Consider the following 23212-nt stretch of genomic DNA (forward strand, 5'->3'; position numbering starts at 1 on the left):
TCTGGGGTAGTGATTGTTAGCAGAAATTAAAGGAATTTTGTAAAGGACATTAAATACAAATAGCTGTATCTTATCAGGTCAGAAGCGTTCTCAGCCTCTGCTGGCAGAGCAAAACCCCTCGGGTTGATGTCTTCTCGTTTATAAGCCAAGAAGAGACAGCTGCCCTGCCGAGCAGACATCCTGCACTTTGCTTTTCATGAAGTGGGTTTGGGCCCTTGGCTCTGTGTTTCCTGGGAGGTGCTGGGCACCTCTGAGCGCTGGAGCGCCACGTGGGCCTGGGCCCTTCGTGCCCCCGAAGATGTGGCAGGGGCAAAGGAACAGTGTTTCGGCCGCGGGCAGTCGTGAAAGCAGAGATGTCGGCTCCCCACTCTGATGCCAGTCGAGCAGGGAAGATGTCATTAAGATTTAATTGGAAACATCTCAGCTACAGCTTTCCCGTGGCAGTCTGTGTGGTGCCTCACTGTTCCCGTGCTGACCTCCTTGCTTGAGAGGAGAGGTGAGGAGAGCAGTAGGTTCAAGCCGAGCGGCGCGTGCTCTAGCCACCCCGGTCCCTCCTCTTCATCACCCTTCACTGAGGAATTTCTGCAGAGCCCTTCTGCTTCGCAGAGCTGAGATGCTGCGTTTCTGTTACGTGTTGTTGAGCACCAGGGTGCAGAGATGCCAATGGTTCTTTGCAAAGTCACAGCATCCATCAGCGCCTTTCACAAAGCCGCCTTTGAAAAATTGGAAGGGTTTTCACAAAAAAGTTTGGAGGGTTTTTTTTGTTTTTTTTTTTTTTTGGTGATTGCAGGCTGACAACAGCACCACGGAGCTAAAGGCATCTTTAGGTTTAACAGGAGTCCTCTGGCACTGGGGCTCTTCAGTGCAGGTTGTGCTGTGGTGGGCTGGCTGCTCGGTGGAGGCTTGCAGCTGCCTGGCCGTTACTGCAGAGCCAAGCTGTTGCAGTGCGGACGAACAGCCCTCTGAGAAAAAACAGGATTTGAAAGGGACAAGGCAGGGGGAGGTGGATCCATGATGTTGTTTGTCTAAGATGCTTGTGGGATTTTTTTCTTTCTCTTTAAGATGAAGTACACCTGGTGAACACATGCGAGTGGCCTGCCAAAGTCCCTGGGTCCAGTCACAGTTTGCATTATTGATCCCTAGTGCTTTCCAAAGGAGGGTCCCTTCCAGGCAGATACACTGATGCATGGAGATTTGTCCCTAGTCCTAAAGCAAAGCTGGGGCAGTACCAGGAGTTTGAATGTGGGACTGTGAAACCCCCGTCCAGTGGTATCTCTGTTAAACAGCTTCCCAACATGAGGAAGTTTGCAGGAATTAGATCTTTATTAATGCTTAAATAAAACTGTGATAAGGAGGAGGAGAACCCTGTGCGATCCAGGAGCCAGAGAACACAGGTCTCTGCAGCTGCCTTGCCTTCACCCTGGGGGTTTTGAAGGAAGGCAAGACCATGCTCTTCCTCAGGCTTACTTCACATGGGGCACAGAGGGAGAGGTGATGTGGCTTTCGTTGTGTTCCTCCCTGTCAGGAGGCGTGATTATCCTGGCCGACCCTGGGCTGGCGATGAAATCTGGGCAAACATAGCCCTTGTTATTGTCACCCCTGGACTCAGTGGGATGAAGGAACAAGGCTGTAGACATTAACTCATTAACTCTGACAGCTGCAGCTACTGTAGCTGCTGTGGAAGGAGAGCATGACACTGGTGGCTAGATCTGGACGCCTGGGACTCTGGCTGTGTTTCCCTCACCTGAGCTGATAAACACTCAGCAGAGGTGGGTCCATTTCTTCTTGCTGTGTGGGATTGCTGGCCCCACTGCTATAAACTCGGTTGTCTCTTTTTCCTCCCTTCCCATTCCCCCAGGTGCTCCTGATCCCACCGCTGGGGCCAGTATCGACGATGAGAACTGCTGGCACCTGGATGAAGAGCAGGTCCGAGAGCAGGTGAAGCTGTTCCTATCTCAGGGAGGGTACTACGGCTCGGGGAAGCAGCTCAACTCCATGTTTGCCAAGGTGAGGAGGAGCTGGCTGCTGTCTTTCTGCTGCCCTCTGCTCAGCGTGTCACGTAGCCGGCAACTTGCTTGCTGCCCTGGCGCTGTGCCCGTTGCAGCTGAGAATCCGTGCTCCAGTGCCTTCTTGCCCGGTCGCTGGGTGGGCTGTTGTAATCCAGCCTCTGGGTCAGGCCTGGATTGAGTCAGCCTCTCTCCAGGCTGGTCCCTTTCTCCCACGCAATGGGGTGGCAGAGATTCCCGTGCAAAGGAGGGCTTTTCCCCCATCTCCCCATCAGCACGGTGCAGAGGAGTTCAGTCCTGCCATCTGCAGAGCTGATCCAGACCATGGAGAGGCTCCTCTCTTTTTTTGCATAAGGGCCCTGTTTTCAGGTTCCTGATCATTTGGGCTTCTTCAAAGCATAGGATGTAGCTGGCACTCACTGGATGCTGACCACCCAGGTCACAGCCTCTGTGTGAGCATTATCCCTCCAGGGGACCTGGTTTATCTCACAAAGGCTTCTCTCTGCCCCCTCCAGGTCCGGGAGATGCTGCGCATGAGGGACTCCAACGGGGCCAGGATGCTGACGTTGATAACGGAGCAGTTCATGGCCGATCCTCGGCTCTCCCTCTGGAGGCAGCAGGGGACAGGCATAACGGAGAAGTGCAGGCAGCTCTGGGATGAGCTGGGTAAGTTGCAGAGAGCCAGAAAAGGACTGAATGTCTTGTGCTGCTCGGTTGAGCCTTCTGGCTGGCTGGAGCTTGTGTTCAGTGTGCTAGCCAAAAGCCTTTGCCAGGGCACAGGGGGCTGGTGAGCCCGCGGGGGTGGGATGTAGCCTGGACATGGAAGTGCCATTCCTAGAGGAATAAGTCCCTAGAGGGGATAAGTCTTGTCCTGCCTAACCAATTTCTGCCTGCTCCGATGTGTGTTCCTGGGGTGAGTGGGGAAGGATGGCCAGTGCAGAGCCTAGCTTTAAAAAGAGTACACTTCAAATGCAGTTCTGGGTAATTCTGGTTAATTCTGGTTAGGCGTCTTAGGCACTGGCTCAGCTGGCTGATACCGTAATACCATTAGAAAAAAACATTAAGATGACATGGGCAGGAAGGGGTTGGTTGTGTGGTGGAGTTGACGGAGCAGTCCTGGGCTGTCCCAGTTATCTGGGACCTTGGGTGAGTAATTTGGCTTGTGCCATAATTTCACAGCGAGCGAGTGAGCTGTTCTGCAGCCTGCCGGCGGGAGGGGGCTTATGGCCTGGGGCCAAAGGCATGTTGCAAAGCTAGAAGAAGGATGAGGCTGGTCCAGGGGGTGGAGCCCTGTCTGTACAAGGAAGACCTACGTGGGTGCATGCCCTTTGGTGTGGAGGAGATTGCTATAAAAATCCCTTAGGAAAATGGGGAAAAAAGGGCTGCTAAACACAAGTACAACTTCTCTTTCAAGAAGTCCTTCAACCAAAGGTTGTGAGAGGGTGGATGGGTTTCCTGGTAAAATATCTCTCCACACTTGCCCTGCTTAAGTTTTCCTTAAGTATCTGTCCCTGCCTGCTCTGGGAGGTGGGATACCAGGTAGAAGGAGCTTTGGTCTGAGCCATTGGAGCAGTGCTTATGGCAGGAATTCCTGTAATTCATTGATTCACGTGTCATCACCGTCCAGAGCAGTAGCACCGTGCATGGCTGGAACAACTGGGTTATGACATAGCTTGAGAATCCCTGCTATAAAATCACACTGCCGTAAGTGGTCTTGTCTGCAAAGTGCTTGATAACTGACAATCAGCCGCCAGTTTGCTTTGGCTTTCAAAATGTCCTTGACCCACTCTCTCCAGCGCAGTGGGTCGAGGGGGAGAAGCTCTCCCATGGAGCCTTCTCGCTGTGGTATTACTGTAACGGGTACAAACTCCAGCTGAGATTGCAGACCCTTGTCCCAAATGCTGAACAAATGCAAACACARCCGTGAGATTTGAGAAGCTGGCCAAACACCGCAGACAAAGAGCYGGGCAGGGCCAGGATGCCTTGCTTCTACGCGAGGTTCCCTAGATGGAAATCAGCATACAGGCTCTGGAGAGCTGATCTGTGCGTGCTTGCCAAAAAGATATTTCCAGGATTTCAGGAGGCTGCAGCTAGATGGCTGGATGCACAAGAATCCCGGAGAGTGGCCAAATCCACCAAGCCAGAATTTCCACATGGAAGAAAGAAAACACATCTGTGAAATATGGATATATGGAGGTCTAGGCAGGCCTGGAGGCAGGAAGCAGTTTGCCCAGAATTACAAGTTAGTTGGCCTGAATTCAAACCAAATATCCAAGCCAAGAGCCCTCCCTCCCTTCCAGCATACGTCAGGGGTAAGTGGTCAGTTTTCAGTCCTGGCCTAACCATGCAAAGACCTGTTTGGTGCATTTAGTTTCACTCAGCAAAGCAGGGGGAAGCGATAATACATCCTCATCAGCAGATGGCGAGATGGCTGGGGAACATCAAGCCCTAACGAGACAGGATCGATATGACAGCARGTGAAACATGGTGCCAGCCAACACACGTCAGAGAGAATGGCTTGCCTGGCGTAGACATGTCGCTCGGGGAGATCTGGGCACTGTCGTGCAGAAAAGAAGCCCCTGCAGAGAGTATGGTGATGGTCCAAGCGGTGACCCCAAGGCGGGATGCGCACAGACAGGGTAGTTTTCAGAACGGAGAATATTCCCCCACTCTTACAGAAGTTCCTGGTGTATTTGGCTTTGGATGGCGTTGACTCTAGAAACAGAGCATCCCACTGAAAGGAAGAGTGGAAACACGGAGGCATCAGGAACAGCAATGAATTGGTGATGTTCACTAGTAACAAATATTAGCAGGGTGGAGAATGGTGGAGAGTGCGGAGAACCCTTKGTGGTGGTGGTGTGCACATCACAGGACAGGTCTGCTGACAGTCCCGCTCCTGCTGCCAGGGCCAAGGGGCGTTCAGCGCAGCTGGAAAGGCAACCAGTTAAATAAGCAAGAGGATGCGTGTTTTTGGGTATGGCATTGTAAAGTCCTTGTGGCAGCGAGTCACACAGGTGACAGCTTGCCCAAAAATGTCGTTGGGTGGATAATGTTAGCTGGCGTACGTGGGGCAGCGAAGACACATTGTCAAAATGCTTGTAGGCTGCAGATGCCAAAGCTGCCCGGCGTTAACACTGCTGCGGCTCTGCCAAAGGGAGAGGGTGGGAGGGAGAAGAGAGGCCCTGCACCAGCTGCTGCAAGGAGCCCCGGTGCAGACTGTGTTCCTCTGCCTGGCACTGTGAGGAGGAAGAGGAACTGGGCCCTGATGAAATTATTTTGGGCACATGTTTAATAATTAATCATTGATTTTTAACAAAGACCACATCACAGACTTGTGTGGGATTGCAAGAAGATCAGCCTCARAGAAGATTGTGGATTTATACTGGGTAAAATGTAAAGGATTTTGCAGGATTTCATAATTAAAAAAAAAAGAGTGGCAGGGGGACAACATCATTTGCTTGTGCATGTGCTGCAAACTGAACATCTATTGCACCGTCTGCTGGGGAGCTGAAGGACAGACCTGTTGGGAAGAGAGCTGGGTAGCGTGGGAGTATTTGCCCTGGCGCATTAGTACTTACGATTAAAGCCTAATTACGAAAAATAGACGAAAAACCAGCTGAAGTGCAGCCTGACCTTAATCTGCCTGGAGACGGGTTTATTTATCTCGGCCACTTGTTTACAGTGGGGAATTTCAGCAGATTAAGCTGGGGAAGCAACCCTGTGGGAAAGGAGAGAATTTCTTTGATGKTTTGGAAACTTCAGTGCAGAATCAGAGCGCCTGTCCTCTCTGGGGCCCGCAGCCGGGGACGCTGGGGTCAGGAGGCTCTGGTGACCCCTCTCCCTCCGCCTAGCCCCGTAATCAAAAAGCAGTTTTGTTTAGAGGCTTAGCTTAATCATGATYTGCTGTTGTGTTCCCCACTTAACCTTCTGCTGTCGGAAAGTTCGGATGAAGGTTTCTGCAGCGTGTGAGCAGACGTGAAGTCTGACCCAGCTCAGCGTGTCGGCCCATGGACAGGGTCAGTGGTGCTGTCAGCTGATGTCACTTAACCAAAGGGCTCAGAAAACCCATCTTTTCCATTTCCCAGATAACTATCGTGGCAGTTCCCTACCGAGACAGATGTGAATCCCTCTCTCCTTGTCCTCACCAGGTCCTCCCTTGTACAGGAGAGCCCAGGGGAGTGGTCGAAGGATGCCTGGGAGGGCTCCCAAGAATTGGCTGCCAGCTCATGAGGATCCCTAGGATCACATTGTAGTGGGTTGCAGGAGCCAAAACTCCTGTGGGCGCATCACGTTCCTGGAAGCAGCGGAGCTGGAGCGCCAAGCCTCGTTACCGCCTGTCAGCCTCTCCGCTCTGAAAAACGAGCCCCGAGGAATCTGCTGCGGTGATTTAAGACTTGAGCCTGCAGCGGAGGCAGGGGGAAGGAGACCGAGTCTGTTGCCCCTCGTTCCTGTGTGCTCCAAGGCGCGAGCTGAGCCTGCCAGAAGTTGCTCTTTGCTGCAGAATCCCCAGACTGGACACAGAGGGCAGTGACAGCTGATGGGAGCAGTGGTGGGAAAGGGGTGTCCGAAACCACCAGAGCCCTGGGGCTGCCCAGTACAAGGAGCCAAACCTAGGATTTGGCTTATGCCTGCCCAAGGAGGTGGCGTGTTTTATTCCTGGCTGGGACAAGCGGCCACTCAGCTGACAGTCAGTAACTCCTGTCTGTCCAAACAGGGTCCTGAATCRGGGGCTGAAGGAAGACCTGATTTCCAGGGCTGAGGACTGATTTTTCAAAGATGCCGTGTCCATGCAAGCTTCCCTGCAGCCAGGGCGATCTGGGGGCTGTTCAGCACCCCGGTTGTCTCCGAACCCAGCGTGGCACAGATGGGGCCGTTGTCCCGCTCTCTGCTCGCTGCCGTTGCTGGCTCCAGGCAGAATAACGCCTCTCTGTTTCTTTTCACTCCCGGGCATTTCAGTGATTAGGCGGTGGCTGAGGCTTGCCTGTCATGCTACCGTACTTTAAGTTCCTGTTCTGTAATTGCTGCTAAGCCACTTAGCAGAGCATATGAAGTATTTAGTTTTCAGCAGCGGAGAAATGCCTGGCTTCACATTCCAGTCCCTCTAAAGCACATCCATTTGCAGAGGGGAGATAACGGCACAGGAGCAAACAACGTGGCCCTGCTCCAGGAGGGACGGGACCTACCCCGAGCCCTGTCCATTAAGGAGGGCTGCTGCCCCCCTGTCCTACGCTATTTGACTGACTTCAGGGCAACTTTTCAAAGGGCTATTGAATGTTGTTTGGAAACTGTACTGGCCGTGGAAGCATTTGAAATATCCACCTGGAAATGTTGTCTCTGAGTGTAGCCAGAGGGGCCCCAAGAGCCCTAAATGAGACAGCTTGCGTGTACAATAATCTCTGATATTGCAGATCAGAGGGCTTAATTTGCCTCGTTCATCAGACCAGAGTGGAATTTCACCACTGTTTCCTGGCATGTGGGAGCAGCGGTGCTGAGACACAGGTGGAGGTGGACCAAACAAGGGCTGTTCTGTGTGTTTGCTGATCTCCAGTAGCTGCAATTGCTTTTCCCATGCCCTTTCCTGGATGCAATACTGCTGCCACCATCTGTGCTGCGATGCCCTAACGTCTCTCCSGCTGAGCAGAGCAGCTCAGCGCAGTTAAAGCGTGCACAGCCCTTGTGCATTACGTGTGTGTTAATGACTGAAACAACCATGCAAGTGTCCAGGCAGAGTGAAAGCTGCTCTCTGTGAATTGGGAGAGGATGGTGAGGCTCAAACCATGTGTTGCTGCGGGTGAGAGGTTTCCACTCAGTCCTCTAACGTGGGAATGGTAATTTGGGCAGTTTGGCAGCAGCCCCGGGAAGGCAGCTGTGGCCAGCGTCGTGCTTGGAGGCTGTCCTCTTCTCAGCTGCATTTGCAGGGTGAAACGCGAAGAAGATGAGAACACAAGTGAGTTCATGGCAGTTTCCGAGCCTGAGAATGATGGGGAGGAAGTGGACGGGAGTTGCCAGGACTTGTAGCTCTGCGTGTCCCACCTGCTCCTCTCAGGGTGATGACATTTGCACTTATTTGAGCTGCTGCAGTCCTGCTCARAGGAGTGGGTCACCCAGGAGAGTGACCTAGGCTTGGTTAGCAGCCCTTTCTGATGAAAGAATTAGTTGGATCTTAATGATGACAGATATCCTTGGGCCTGGATTTGCCTCTCACATGGTGGACAGCGTTGTCATGCACGTGAGGTCCTGTGATAAGCCTAGAGGTTGTCCAGGTGCACGTCCTGCTGATGCACATCTCCACCTGCAGGAGCCTCGCACCACGGAGGGCTCTTGCCTGCAAGACATCAAGCCAGACTTAGGGTTCCTCTGCTGCAGTCTGGGGGCTACTAGGGATTGAAAAAGAGGAGGGAGGAAAAAAAAAAAAGAAAGGAAGAAAATACACCAAATCTCCTTTTTAAATAGTTGAATGCAAATGGCCTGAAGAACAATGGCAGATGAAATAGCATTCTGAGCAGGCTTTAAACCGCTTGGAACGTGGGTAGGATCAAAATCAGGTTAGTCTTTGGAGATACAGACTCTGCAGCTTGCCAGGGTGTTTTTAAGCATGCTTTGATGTGTAGTTCAAACACTAGATTTGTCCTGGCAGACAGCACTCACAAATTCATACACAGCCGATCTCTTCCTCCCTCCTCCTCACTGTCCCCCATCTCATGAGATTATAATTTAGCTTCATTACAGAGGAGTTTTACTTTTATTTAAAAGCTGTCTAAATCCCCCTCCTGGGTCTGTGCATTATGCTGAGATGAGTTTATGGACGCTGTTAAAACATTCCTGGCTTTCATGAGGAGCACGGCAGCAGCAATGCAGAGGCCAGGCGGTGCCGGAGAGCTTTGCCACGTGGGTACGGCTTGGCATGTTCTTTATTTCTTCGCTTTGTTTAGGGGCGCTGTGGGTGTGCGTCGTGTTAAACCCACACTGCAAGCTGGAAGAGAAATCCTGCTGGCTGCGGCAGCTGCGGAAATGGGGCGAGATGGACGTGTGTCCCTTGGAAGATGGCAATTACGGCAACGAGCTTCCCAACATCACCAACGCACTTACGCAGAGCTCCAGTCACAGCCAAGGTGAGTCCAGGCTGGGGGGAATGGAAATCCAGCCCGCCGTCACAGAGTTTGGGTCCAGGTCAGAACTTGCCCCAGGAGCTCGATGTGTCTGTTTCCAGCTCGTACAGGCCAGATCTGTTTCCTTTAGCTAGTCTATCCTGGCCCCAGCAAGGTTAAAATGCTGCTTTGGTGGAAGGCAGTCCAGGTATGGTGTTTTTGCCGCAAGAAAAAATCATTTCCCTAAATCRCAAATTCTTTGGCTTGATGGGACTCGAGTTGTGTTTTTTAGAAGTTTGCTTTTTGTGGGCTTCTGGATTGCTCTGTTTAAAGCTTATTTCATGCGTGTCCGAAGTACTGTGCAACAACCAGAAAGGCAGTTCAAGCTCAGCGCTTCGGTCACGTAGACGAAAATCGGCGCCATGGAGTCCTGGCACGTGGACGTGTGCGAACGCTGAGCACTGGCTCAGAGCTGCTCCTTCTGAYGTCAACGGGAAGTTTACCCGGGGCTTTGTAAGGAGCAGAATTAGTCCAGTGCTGAGTGTTTTTAAAAAATCCCCCCCAAAGCAAGTCACAGGGAAAAGAGACCCCTGCAAAGTGCAAAGCTGTGAGGACGCATCAGGACGTGTTAGTCAGGCCACCCTGTTCCCCTGCGGGTGCGGAGCAGGGCACGGTGCTTGGGCTGAACGTGCAGAAAGCACGCGTGGCTCCGGGTGCTGCTCTCCCCGAGGACGTCCAAACTGAGCAAGCTGGCTTCCCTTATTTCTCTTGTCTTCCCATGGGTGATGTCTCTGGGAGACAGAGCGATGCAAAACACTTCGCAGGCTCTGATTTTAGAGACGCTTGAAAAAGCTTGATTTTTTTTTTTTGCGCTGCACCTTGGGTGAGCTTACTGGCATTTTGAGCGTAAAATCACTTTTAAAGGCCCTTTTAATGACTTGAGAGCTCGAGGAAGTTTAGACCTGTATGAACAGGTATGCAAAAGCTGCATAGAAAGCCAGTATCGCCTGAATCGGCGTGGAGCTGAGCTCTGCAACCCTTGCTGTAGTGGGGAAGCGAGGTGTCGGAGGTGGTGCAGAGCCCCTTTCCTAGCCGTTGAGCTTGGCTTACTCTTCTTTTATTCAAATCATAGCTGGTGCAGTTCAGTAGATAAGTCATTAGCCAGGGCTGTTAAAAGCAGTTCAAGTGCAGAGCACAGACGAAGCACCTTAGTTGTGGGGTTGTTCATTAGTGCTAAAATATTTTCTCGACCCCTGACAAAGCATTTGATCCCTTTATATTTAAGCACTTTTCCCCCTTCCTTTTGCCTGAAATAGACATTAATTGAAACTTACTGCTCTTACAGTGCCTCCATCTGCTCCACTATAATTGGTCTTTGGTGTGTTACGTACAGCCAAAGTGGGAAGAAGAAAGGGGGGAAGTCAGCCGTGCTGCGAAGGAAACTTCACTCTTCTGGGTGTAATTAGTGCTCTCGGCCTCCCCCGCGGCCGCCGCGGTCCCCCGGCAGCGGCTCGGGAGAGGGGCCGGCCTGCCAGCCCCTTCCAGTTCAGCCCAGGACCATATGCCCTGCGCGCTCACTGTGCCTGCCCGCCTCACGTGCACGTCATCGGGGATCGGCTTAATTTCAACCTGGCCTTGCTCCATCTCCTGCGGGGCCGAGCGCTGGCCYGGGACTCCCCCTCCCTGGTGCTCCCAGCTCTGCAAAGGATTTGCTCCGGCATTCGGGACAGGTCGCCAGGGCTAAGCAGGTCACGTTTTTAGACACGCAGAGACTTTCCAAAACGCCTCGCTGCCGCTCAGCCTGTGCTGAGACCGTCCCCTCGTCCCTCTGCTCCTGCCCATCCAAGCCAGAGACTGAAAGCCAGGCTGATCCTGGAGGTGTCCCGGGGTTAATGTTTGTGAATATGCAAATACTGCTGCAAATTGTTGCCAGCCTCTTTTATTACTGAAAGATAATGGCTGTTTCCTGAAATCCTTCCTGTTAGAGTAAACCTGCTGGCTCGAGAAGGATTGGTTCTGTACATAGGAACACCTGTTTAATTTCTATCCACCTCAGGGTGCCTGCAGCATTCAGGCTAATTGCTTGTTGCCATCGTTTCCAGAGTGTGTTTATCCAGCCTCCCTGGTTCAGCTTTGAGCAGAGCCTTTTGTTTTCCCCTCTTGAATTCATTTAATTCGGCCGTCTCGCAGACTGCAGGTCCTAACGTTGAGCGTTGCACCGTGTTTGGGGCTTCCTGTTTTGCAGCCTTTTTTTGCTGCTGTGTTCCAGCATGGCTGGGACGGTAGCGGGGGAGCTGCAGCCAGGCCCTTTCCTCCCCACAAACCACCTGTTTGGTTTGTCCGGCCAGAGTGAAATTCTTGTTCTGCCCCGTCGTTCCCAGATAGGAAGCAAGCAGACAGTTACCTTCTCTTGCTGCCCAACAGCACTGTCCAAGAAAAACAATGACCCAAGAGAAATCTCAGCCCAGAAGAGCCAGACCAGACAGTTGCCTGATTCATTGGAGAGCAGGTAGTGACTGGAATAAGCAGCAGTTGGATTTACCAGTAGTATCAGCCCGGTTGTGTGAGTAGACACCTCTGTCTTCCAAGGTAGAGGGACCACATGGATAGACATGAGTGTAGGAAGCAGACTGTTCCATTTTATTCTTCCATTAATACATAGCAAGCTGTGTTATTTTGGGTTGCATAATAACAGAGCAGCACTCGCTAGCTTTGAATAATGTCGTTTTAGTTACAGGGCAGCCTGGCTCTGAACATGGGCACAGACAGATGATTGCTGCAGAGCTGTGGGGTTTAGGATGGTGCCGTCTCCTCCCTTCCTGGCCCTCTTGCACACCCTGCAGTGTTTGCTGGGAAGGTGGTGGTTCCCAACCACCCAGAGGCAGGCAGGACTTGCTGGCACAGGTCCCTTTGTGAGCCCAGTGCTGGCCCACAGTAGCTGTCTGCACCCTGTGCTTTCCCCCTGGAGGGCTGCAGTGCTGATTTTTTTTGAGGCATCAGCCTCGTATGTGACAGCAGATTAGCATCAGAAAGCTAACGGCAGGAGTTGAATGGGTCCAGCACGGGGTCTGCGCTTGCTTCCAGGCTCCTTGAGGGAAGGACTCACCACATCTCGGCTGTTCCTGTGCTCCAAGCCTGGAGCAACACTAGCTGAGTCGTTCCCAGCTAACATCCCTCACCATCACCTTGAGCATCCTGGAGCTGAACATGAAGGCTGCAGACGGTCCCATGCAGGAGCTGTTTCTATTGCTGAGCTGCGGGAGGGTCCCGCTGCTGCCCCAGAGGCACTGACAGTATTTCTCTTTGCAGACTCCCTGGCCAGGCCCAGACGAACTGTGTTCACCCGTGCGATCGAGGGCTGTGACCTCCATTGGCAGGACAGCCACTTGCAGCGCATCATTAGCAGCGACTTCTATGTGTCTCCCTCTTACCAGCGCGAGGGTGAGAGCCTCCTCTTCAACTCCCAAGGGCAGCCGCTGTGGCTAGGTAAGTGTCCAAAACAACGGCCCTTGCGTGGATAGAGTTGCTAGCACAGGTGAGCCACCCCAGGCACTGGAGCTCTGCTGCCCTGGGTCCTTCCTCCCCATGGAGAAACCCAGTGGTCTTCCTATTTGCAAGCTTCTGCATCCTAGATTTAAAGCACCTCCTTGCCCTTAGCCTTAGGAATGGGACTGGCAGCAAGACTTGGTGTGCAGCCACAATCTCTATAGCAAATCCCATATACACAGCCATGGCAGGGAGGTCTGTGCAAGCTGGCCTTCCCTTGGGCAGCTTGGGCCTGGCTCATAGTGTCCTCTTTTATCCTGCCTGTGTTTGGCTGTCCCTAGTGCTGAGTTCCCAGTGTTCCCCGTACTAAGGGACTGGGCACTTAGAAACAGAGTCCCTAGAGAGCTGGTGGGGAGCAGAGCTGTATCCTCTGGATCTTTTCTTCCTTGCTCTCATCCGCCCTTTAGTCTCCCCTGAAGTGCAATTAGCAGACAGTATAATTAAGCCTTGTATGAGCTTAAGGCATACTGGGACCTGTCAAGCCCAGTGCCGTGCAGCCAGGGAGGTGACTGTACATACATGGAGAAGGTCAAAATCCACCACTGCACTGTAGTCCGCTTAGAAAGCCAGGGTCTGCAGTCACCTGGCCAAACAGGAAGAGAAAGTTTATGGCCACCAAGATGCTTGGTTTGTGGAGCAGATGGCATTAAGTTGCCATTAAAGCCAGGAGATTGAGTTGAAAAGGGCTCATGTGAAGGCCACTGGTACGTTCTCTGCTAGTGTAGATGGAGCAGGAGAGGACATTATTCTTCTGATGTAGTCACCTCGATTTTGGGTTTTCTGCTTTCACTTTTTGTGCCCTTTCAGGGACACAACGCAGGGAGAAGAGTGTGATTTGTCAGTGGCTTTCGATGATGAATTCAGCGAGAAGCAGAATATTTCATCCATTTAGCAAATAAATAGAGAGAACCAACAAGAAGCTCTTCTGTAGATGTGCTTGTTCTTAACCGCCTTTCTTGTGTGTTCCCTGTGGTTGACTTTTAGAACATGGAAACCCCATTTGTGGAGGTGGTTGTCAGCATTTCCAAAGCTCTCTGATCTCTTCCAGGAATAGAAATGATCCCTTCCCATAACTTTAGATCTTCTGCATTTGCCTTTTTTTTTTTCCTCCCCTTGGTAGGACATTTGCAAGAAAATGGAATTTTTGCTGCTTGTTATGCAGCATGTCATGTCATCTGCTCCTGCTAATTTCTCAGTCAGTCATAATCCTCTCCACAGTTGCTTGTGATTTCAGGTGAGCAACGAGCAGCAGGAGCAGATGAATTTCTAAGCAACTGTGAGTCTTGGGGGGGTTTCATGCAACTGTTCCTAATAATAAAACACCAGGTAGGAGAAATGTGGAAGAGACACAGTTTCTGCAGAACGCGCTCCATGGAGGCATCAAGGAAGCTGTTCAAAATGTCATCCCAAATCTGCCGGTTCCCCCAGCATGGTGCAGAAGGCACACTGCCTTATCCCATATATCTCCTGTGTAATGAGAGCAGAGAGTTGTTGGAGGAGATGGAGAGAGGTGGTTGGATGAGCACCAATGAAAGAGACTGTAAAATAGGCAGATTTTAGGAGCAATAAGAGGCAGGGTTATAACAGCCTGTGTTTGGAGCTATGGTGTTACAGCAGTGGCACACTGAAAATGCTTCCAATAGACTAGACAAGGTTTGTGGAGGTCAGGGTTTAGGTACTGCAACGGCTGCCACAGGTTGAACATGATGGGAGTCCCATCAGTATTCCTGGGAAGCATCCCTGCCACGAGCGGTGAGAGCTGAATGACTTTAAACAGGAGCAGGAGTTTAGGTGGGGCGTGGGGAAGATAACAGAAGAAAATGCCCAGAAACCTGATGCTGTCAGGTTCTTTCCCCCATCAGTAACATCCCAGGGGTTTCTGTGCTTCTCTGGCTCAGCTGTGCCCATGTTTGACCTTGCCTTCCAGAGCACGTCCCGACAGCCTGTGCTCGGGTGGATGCCCTGCGCTCCCACGGGTATCCCAGGGAAGCTCTCCGACTGACTGTTGCCATAATCAACACCCTCCGACTGCAGCAGCAAAGGCAGCTGGAAATATATAAGCATCAGAAGAAAGGTATGATCAGGGCTATCGCAGAAGGATCCCACCGGGTCTGGCTGGTGGTGTCACAGTTGCTTGAGAAGGTCCTCTCCACCCTGGACAGTGGTGCTGCCCCAGAGCAGCAGAGGTTTATGGTGGGCAGCACTGTAGGGGACTGCTCGCACCCCAGAAGGACAAATTGATGCAYGTGATTGAGCCAAACCATGTTGGCACCCACATGTTCAGGACAGAGAGGTTCCCAGTAACACATGAGGTCTCTGGGCTGCTTGAGAGGGGCTGTTTGTGTTCCCGCTGTTGCCATGTGTGCTTGTGCATAAGGGTTGTGCAGGTGATTGCAGGTGGTGCCTGTGTTAAAGAGAAGCTACTTGTCAGTGGAGCTGCAGTAACTGGCTGCATGTGCTACCTCGACTTCGCAGTTGCAGAGTAAAATGTACCGGGAGACAAGAGCAGCATTTTTTATTTTGCAATTGCAGTTGGCAGAGAGCTGGGGTCAGCTACTACGATGCAGCTGATGGGGGGTAGCTCCTCGGGGCCTTGCTAGCTCAGCCAGCTGGAGGTCATCAAAAGATGGAGCTTATAAAACTCACTGAGGGTCTTTGTTCCCTCCAGAGAGATTTCTACTTGTGTTTTCAAAACATACTCAGGCTACCATTGCAAATGAGTACATAAGGTGCAGGTCTTACTTTACAGACCCTGTCTTGGGCTCTGCAATGCATTCACCATTTCTCTTCCCTTGTGTCCACCTAGAGCAAAGAACAAGCAGCTGCATCTTCCATGGCCCTTGACCAGATTCCCACCAGCTTAGGGACACCTGTTTTGTTGRGTGCCTGCTCCCTTTCTTGCCTGCAGCAGCCTGTGTGGCAGCTGAACTGCTTGTCATCCTCTCCAACTAATGTGCCAGAGTTGGCCCCTAGTCTCTGGAGGTCCCCTTGTCCTAAGCCACTGGGGTAAGGAAAGGCCTCTGGTCTCAGAGACCTTTCTGAGTGCAGAAACTGTCTTTAAATTCCTCACTTCTAATTTTGTTTTGTTTCTTTTCTGCAGAGCTGCTGCAGCGAGGGGCAACAACCATCACCAACTTGGAGGGCTGGGTAGGCCACCCTCTGAACCCCATTGGCTGCCTCTTTCTCACACTGACTGAAGCCTGTAGGTTAGAAGAGGAAAATTGCCTTGAAATTTCAGGTATCGAGGCTCCTCCTCACTCTCTTCCATGTGGCTCCAGTTGAAATGTGCCCAGCAGGCAGGTCCTGGCTGTAGCTCTTGGGCTCAGGACTCCTGGGCTCCAGATCTCCCCTCTCTCCCCCTTTGCAGGAGCAGCCAGGACAATGCTGCAGTGCAGAGGGAGGGAGGTGGTGCCTTGGGTTTGACTGGCCTCAGGGTTTGCAGCCAGAACAGAGCAGCGTAGCTGCATAGCAGAGCTGGGCCAGGTCATGCCAGCCCATGGGAAAGTTCTGGTTTTAACTGTTGCCCTGCGACCCTTGGCTCAGGTCACCCTTGGCTCAGATCTCCCTGGTCTCCTGGTAAGAGCAAGGAGGAGGGTGAAGCCCCAGATCCTTGCCCAGGAGCTTTTATCCATCAGTCAGGATATCCCTTTATCTCTGGCAGGCAGCAAGGGAAGCATGGTTCTTGCTTTTGAATTTCAGAGGATCTTCCACCTGGGAAGGCTGCTCTAATCCTGCAGCATCTCTCCCCCTTCTTCCAGACACAGGGGACTCCAAACCCCCGGCGTACCAACATGTGCCCGTGGCCACCGGCAGCCAAGACAGCGCCGAGTCCTACCTGTCCCTGGCCTTAGAGGTGGCGCTGATGGGGATGGGTCAGCAGAGGGTGATGCCTGAAGGCCTCTATGCCCAGGACAAGGTGTGTCGCAACGAGGAGCAGATCATAGCTCGGCTGCAGGACCTGGAGCTGGACCCAGTGCTGGTGCAGACCCTGCGGAAGCAGTGCATCCTGCTGCTGGAAGGTGGGGGTTTGGCATTGGGGGGTGGCTGGGTGGAGGGGGCTATGCTGGTGGGGCTTGTCCATGCGTGGGGCCAGCCCTTGGAGGGGCTGATGCATGTTGCGTTGCACTGCAGAGCATTACATGAGGTGCTGTGCCACCACCAACACCCTGAGCATCAAGGTTTTTACATACTTTCTCCTCTGGTGATGCTGCTCAGCTGCACATTTCTCATGTTTTGGGTTAGGCATCTGTTGCCTTTTGCTCCCATCATGTTGTGCTCTTGTCTGTTTGGGTTATGAGCCTGGAGGCATCCAGGCAGCCGTGGGTTGGCGCATCTCTGGGAATCACTGACCCAAGCCAAGAAGCTGTATCCAACTGCCAGTGCATCTTGTTTGTGAAGAAAAGGGGGTTAAGGGGGATGCTCGCAGTGGTGATTTGAGGGAAACTCTGCTGTTTCTCTGGACCACTAGTGTGCATCTAGCCAGCTCCTGTGTCTCAGCTGGGTGTTGCAACATCTCTGGGGTGCTCTTTCCAGTGTTTATGGCTCTTTGACCTGATCCTGGCTTCTTCCTCTGTGCACATGGCGCTGAGTCTGTAGGATGGCTGCTCTGCCCCAGTGCCACGATCTGGCAAAGCAAGTGTTTGCTGACATCTCTGGAGCAAAACTGCCTCAAAGGTGTTATGGAGGAGGGTGCATGTGACCTGAGCTTCAGAGGAATTTTGACCTGAAAGGGTTTTTACAAAACAAGCAAGCAGCCATTTGCCCTGGATCCAACTTAACTAATGCACCAGGGAGCTGTTGAGCAGATCTGGGGTGCTAACCCCAGAGAGAGTTCCTGCTGTGCTGATGGCTGACAGGCTCTACTTCTGCCTAGGTGGTCCCTTCAGCGGCTTAGGAGAAGTGATCCATCGTGAGAGTGTCCCCATGCACACCTTTGCCAAATACCTGTTCTCCGCCCTGCTGCCCCACGATGCAGATCTGGCATACAAGCTGGCTTTGCGGGCCATGAGGTTGGTGCATGTTTTATTCTGTCTCTGCCTGCTGTTTTTCCTTTCTGCTCTGCTTCACTGGGAAGCCGGGACTCTCTCCAATATCAGAGCAAGGATGGGAGCAGAGGCAGGCCTAAGACTTGGGATCCTGCACTGCACGTCCTGGTGCCAGGCAGCAGTGTGCCTTCTCCCTGTTTGGGTGACTCCTGGTTTTCAAGCCCCAAATTTTCAATTCCAAAGGTGTTTGCATGGGCTGACTGATGTCTGCTGGTCACATCCAGCCTTGCACTGCCGCTGTGTCCATTCGGCAGTGAGTCCAGCCCTCCGCCCAGCCCTTYGCACTAGCTCACCCAAGGTTGGACCACCATCTGGCTGTCCTGGTGACAGGCATCCTCTGCCAGTGCAGGTCCCAGGCACGCACTATCCTGTCATCTGCCTTCTGTCTGCAAAGCCTCGGGGGCCCTGCGGCCCCCCTGCCTGCAGGAAGGGTTGTTATCCTGCTTGGCAGGCGGAGTGGCACAGATGGGCAGATGATTTGCCCCAAGCTCCAGGATGTTGCAGAGCCGGGCAGAGAGCACAGCCTTGCTCTGTTGTCCATTAAAGCCTGGCTCTGTCTCTGGGACCAGAGGGGAGTCTGTCCTGGTTCCCCTCAGCTTTGCTTGTGGGGATGGGGCTGATGCTGAGAGCTGCCCCATCTCCCTCCCTGGCGTGTGACACACTTGGACATACCCATATACTGCAATTTTGGCAGGGGCTGGATGGGCTTGTCTTGGCCCATGCCCTTCCCTGGGATGTTTCAGGAGCATCCTGCCGGGCTGCGGTACCCCTTCCCGTAGCGTCCCAGCTGTGGGCACGGTGGGGCCCCAGCAGAGTGGGACAGGGCTCCACACTCAGGGCTACAGGTCCCTCCCTCCGTGCATCAATGGGGAAGCTGCTCTTGCAAAGGCTGGAAATTCCCAAACGAGTTGATGCCTGAAGGACAGGAAACCCCAGAGCGGCCTGGTGCCCTGTCCCCCCGACACCATGAAAAGTCCCAGCCTAGAACATCACCTTTCTTACGGCATTTCCCTGGTGAACCGTGTTGGGCCTTCTCTCCCCAACTCCGAGGGAAATTTTGAAATCCCCCTGCCTTGGGAAGAGCTGTTTAGGAGGCAGCCAGACCAAAAGAGCAACCACGGTGCTCTGCAGTGCTTGGGGCCACCATGCCCAGCCAGACCTAAGGACACATGGGCTGGTCTGTGCAAGGGGGACCCCAGGGAGCAGAGGGGGTCACCCGTGGCTGCCGAGCAGGAATGGCACCCAGTGCCCTGGGAGCAGGGCAGCTACAGCCCCCCGGGTCCCACGGAGTCAACCCAGCTGGAGGCAGGGTTTGTCCTGCCAGGGCTTGGTCTCTGCCTCGTGCTGCAGATGGGCAAGATATACCATTCTCCGCAGTGGCGGAGGGGATGAGTATCACGTTGTTCCCTCGTCATGTGTGTCTGTGTGGGGCCCTACGCCCAGCCAGGACCTCCTAGGTCAGGGGGCCTCTGATCTGGGTGGCAAGGTTGGGTCTTTGCTCTCGGGTGGGTGCCCCAAGCCTGCAAACAGGGAAAGCAGAGACTAGCTGACCCTCAGTGACCAGGGAGACAATTTCCCTTCTGCAAGCCTTGGCTGGCTGTCGAGCTGGTGACACTCATGTCAGGAAACAGGGATGTTTAAGAGCTGACATGGTTRTATTGCTGTGGCTAGCGAAGTGAGACCTCCGCTCCCCTTTCTGAGGCTTCCTTTTCCCCTGAGTTTTTCAGGCTTTTGCATATCACCACACCAGCAGGTAACCCAAAACCGCTGCAGAGGCCCTGGGGAAATGTGCTGTTGCTTCTGATCATGACTGGACATTTTAAGAAGAACCAGATGATAAAGCCAGGAGTTCTGCTGCACGCTTTGACATAAAAGGAGTGCAGAGGGAGGAGGGCTTCTTTCTTTCTTTATTTTCTTTTCTTTTTTTTTTCTCTGAGGCTTGTGTTTTTCCTTACAAGTTTATAAATCATTTCACGGATCATTCTCTCCCTTTCAAGTAGGTCTGAGCTTGATCCCCGTGCCCATGTGTTGTGCACACAGCCTGGGGAGCCCCCACACGTGCACAGCAGCAGGACGCTTTCAAAGGCATCGCCGTGGGCGGCTGCCTGTGAGCAGCCCCTTCCTCGCCGCGCCAGTGCTGCGGGGGCGAGGGGGCAATGCTGGGGCTCTGATGTTGCCTCCTCCCACTGCCCTTTTAGGCTGCCCGTGCTGGAGACCACGGCACCGTCAGGCGACGTGACGCACCCCCACCACCTGGTCTCGGTGGTCCCCAGCAGATACCCACGTTGGTTCACCCTGGGGCACCTGGAGTCGCAGCAGTGCGAGCTGGCCTCCACCATGCTCACGGCAGCCAAAGGTTGGTGTGGGGCCAGCGCCGGAGGAGCTGGGGGGCCAGGGAGGTCTGGGGGAGTTGGACATGCTGCAGGTTCGCGCCATGGTTTAGTTTGCAGTCGCTTGTCCTGCCTGGTTGGTTTTGTCCTGCACCACAGTGATCTTTTGCTCAGGCTGCAGAAAGGAGAAGACTCCCTGGCTCAGCACGCTGCAGGTGGCTTTCGGCAGGGCTGGTGATAGGAAACGGATGTCTTGTGCGGGACACTGGGGTCCCAGCTGCAGGCGACTTGTGCAACACCTCCTTGCTGGTCTCTTGGGCCTCTTCATTTCCTGCCTAGGCATGATGATGGAGGCTAGCAGAGGCTTTTCATTAAACTTCCATTTGTGCAGAAACCAACCCCACTACCTTCTGGTGGCAAACCTGCCAGGCTGGCGAACGCTTTGTACCCAGCATGGGCTGGCGAGCTGAGCGCTTATGGCTGGCTCGCCGTCCAGCACAGCATCCGTGGGCGCCTCCAGAAAGCTCCAGCCTTGCTGGCTTTGCAGCACCCGTTCGCTCCTTCCTGCCCTTCTTCATCTTGCTGCTTTTCTGGGGCTGGCTGTGTCCTTTCCCCAAATTGTGGGGACCCGATGGAGAGCTGGTGCCTGGACAGAAGTGGTTTATCCTTAGTTTCTTCTCCCTGCCAGCCCTTTATGGGGATGAGTTTTATGCTGGGGGTATAGGGCCATTAGATTAAATCTGCTTTTTCCGACAGTGCTGTTCCCTGGCTGTTCTCTCACCGCAGCATTTCCCGGTGCGATCCCGTGTCTTCACAGCGTTTCTCACCCGCGCCCCCRTTAGCCATTTTAGGGAGACTTGGAATTTGGTGATGGTGCAAACGGCTGCTGTGCGTGGCAGGAGGTATTTTTAGCTATTAGTCATCCGAGCTGTCTGTGTGCCCAGGTGCAGCTCTAGGTTTGCTGTATTGCTGTGCATTATTTGGTTTTCTTTACTTGAAGTTCAGCTGCTCAGTTTATGACTGTGGGAGTAAGGCTCCGTCTCAGATGTCTCGGGTCCAGTAAAGCGGCGAATCTGGGTAGTCCTGGCCAGGCCTTTGCAGTGGGAAGGCATCACTGCACAAAACAGTATGTGTGTGGCAAACAGCTTTTTTTCTGACGTTCCTAAACAAAGACTGACCTTTCCRCAGCCATTTAGCACTGGGCATCTCCCCAAAGCCATACTTTGCTGGGAGAAGTCTGTTTTACAGCCATCAGACTAGAGCCCAGGGTAGATGGAATAAACCAGAGGTCAGAGCCCTTGGGAACATGCTTGACTGGAGACATCTGCCCTGGGACTATCCAAGGAGCAGGCAGGAGGCCGATCCAGGTCTCAGTTTTCTCTGTTTGCAGCTGGGGGGCTGCACTGCCGCTCTTCCTAGCTCAGTGCTATGTCTGAGGCAGGAGATGCTGTTACATAGGAGAGTGCGTAAGGGGGGCAGTGGGCCCTGGATTTTGCAGTTTGGGCTGAAACTGATGGCCAGAATGAATGGAGGAGGTTCAAGCTGTCTCTCCCCAGCTGGAAATCCAGCATTGCTGTGGTTTTTCTAAGGACACAGAGTGAGGAGGCTTATACCATCTTGCTGCGTGTTGTAGGGATCAGAAGTGTTGTGGCAAAAAACTGCAGGTGGTTTCTAGCGGGAACACTGGGCAGCGAGGTGGTTTCCTGCAGAGCATCATGGTGCTACAGCCGGCACAGGCATGAACAGGCAGCACGTCCCACGCGATACAGCAGAGCGAGTTGTTACCAGGGGACTGAGCCTCTGTGAGGGCAGAGGGGGTTCCTGTTTGATGCTGATGTATTGGAAAGTGTCTGGTGTCTTTTGGGGTTTTTTATCCTCTTGGTGGGTTTATCCTCACTTTGAGTGAGGATGGATGCTGCTTCATTGGTGAGGATGGATGCTGCTTCATAGGCTGTGTTGTCTCAGAGGACTCATGGAGGAGAGATTAGAGCAGGTCCTGGAGGTCTGTGGCCTGAGCTGCTCCTCATTCCTCTGAGAGGAGCCCGACATTGGCACTTCATCAGCAAATGTACTAATCCCCTGGCCACAGGACTGTCCTGCGGGGACAAAAAGGGACAGACATCCTGTTTTGCTGTCAGACTGCAGGACCTCATCCTGCATGCCTGTGCATCCCTCTGCATGTGCTGCTGGAGGTGCCTCCATGGCTGCAGGGACACAGACTGACCTTGCTGAAGGGCTGGTTCACTGCATGGTACAGGCAGGGGATGGGGTCTRGGGATGAGGGGGAGGCAGGCTGAGCCATCTGACCATCCTTGCGTGCGCCCAGGGGACATGCTGCGCTTACGCACAGTGCTGGAGGCCATCCAGAAGAACATCCACTCCTCCTCCTTGATCTTCAAGCTGGCCCAGGATGCATTCAAGATTGCCACACCGGCTGACAGCAACTCTGACACGACGCTGCTCAACGTGGCGCTGGAGCTGGGGCTTCAGGTATGGGAATGCGCTGGGGATGCCTGCAGCCCTTCTGCCCCCCTCGCTGCAGGAATGGCCCCAGGGGGGCTCTTCCACTGAGCAGGAGGTCCCCCAGGTCACCTAGAACTTTCATGGAAGGAGTAAACTCATTGTTGTATGGCTTTGCGTGGGGCAGCTCAGCCCCAGGAGGTCTGTGTGCCTGCTGCAGTTTGGGTGGAGGTGAGGCAGCGCCCGAAAGCCTTGGCAGGGAGCCGAGAGCCATCAGGGCTGTGGGGATCTTTGCGAGAGCACTGTGGTCCTGGGTGACCTTGGGTGGTCCACTGGGGTGGCTGGTCACCCTTGGGTTTGCCTTGCAGGTGATGCGCATGACTTTGTCCACCCTCAACTGGCGGCGGCGGGAGATGGTGAGGTGGCTGGTGACATGTGCAACAGAAGTGGGTGAGTCTACCTCAGCACCTCGCTCCGCCAGTGGGGAACTGTCCTGCATGCGGTGGGAACAAGGTGGGCATGGAGATCCCAGGAGCAGTTTATAGCCTTGGGCCAGGGAGCTGGAGGTCTCCTGGGTCTACCCTTTCTTTCTTCTTGGGCAACTCAGTGCTCCCCCAGAGTATCAGCTGGCAGGACTAGGGCTGTAGTGAAGGGTGGATTTGGGACTGGGACAGGTCCCCCCAACCTGGGCCAGGCTGGAGGTGTTTGCTGTACCCTGTGCCATGGGAGTGCAGGGT

The 23212-nt window shown here is 53.4% G+C and overlaps 1 protein-coding gene across 1 annotated transcript in view; it reads left to right on the top strand.

Moving 5' to 3' along the window:
- The window catches only part of ZSWIM5 (zinc finger SWIM-type containing 5), a 94586-nt gene that overhangs the window by 70128 nt on the left and 1246 nt on the right, over positions 1–23212 (top strand). Inside the window, exons 4-14 of the mRNA XM_026086672.1 lie at positions 1859–2007; positions 2522–2672; positions 8939–9118; positions 12404–12580; positions 14568–14714; positions 15741–15878; positions 16399–16659; positions 17514–17649; positions 19884–20041; positions 22342–22505; positions 22844–22925. Of these exons, the coding sequence (XP_025942457.1) occupies positions 1859–2007; positions 2522–2672; positions 8939–9118; positions 12404–12580; positions 14568–14714; positions 15741–15878; positions 16399–16659; positions 17514–17649; positions 19884–20041; positions 22342–22505; positions 22844–22925 (1743 nt within the window). The remainder of the gene's footprint in view (positions 1–1858; positions 2008–2521; positions 2673–8938; positions 9119–12403; positions 12581–14567; positions 14715–15740; positions 15879–16398; positions 16660–17513; positions 17650–19883; positions 20042–22341; positions 22506–22843; positions 22926–23212) is intronic.

Source organism: Apteryx rowi, unplaced genomic scaffold (genome assembly GCF_003343035.1).
Source record: "Apteryx rowi isolate R43461 unplaced genomic scaffold, aptRow1 scaffold_7, whole genome shotgun sequence".
NCBI classification, from domain to species: Eukaryota; Metazoa; Chordata; class Aves; order Apterygiformes; family Apterygidae; genus Apteryx; species Apteryx rowi.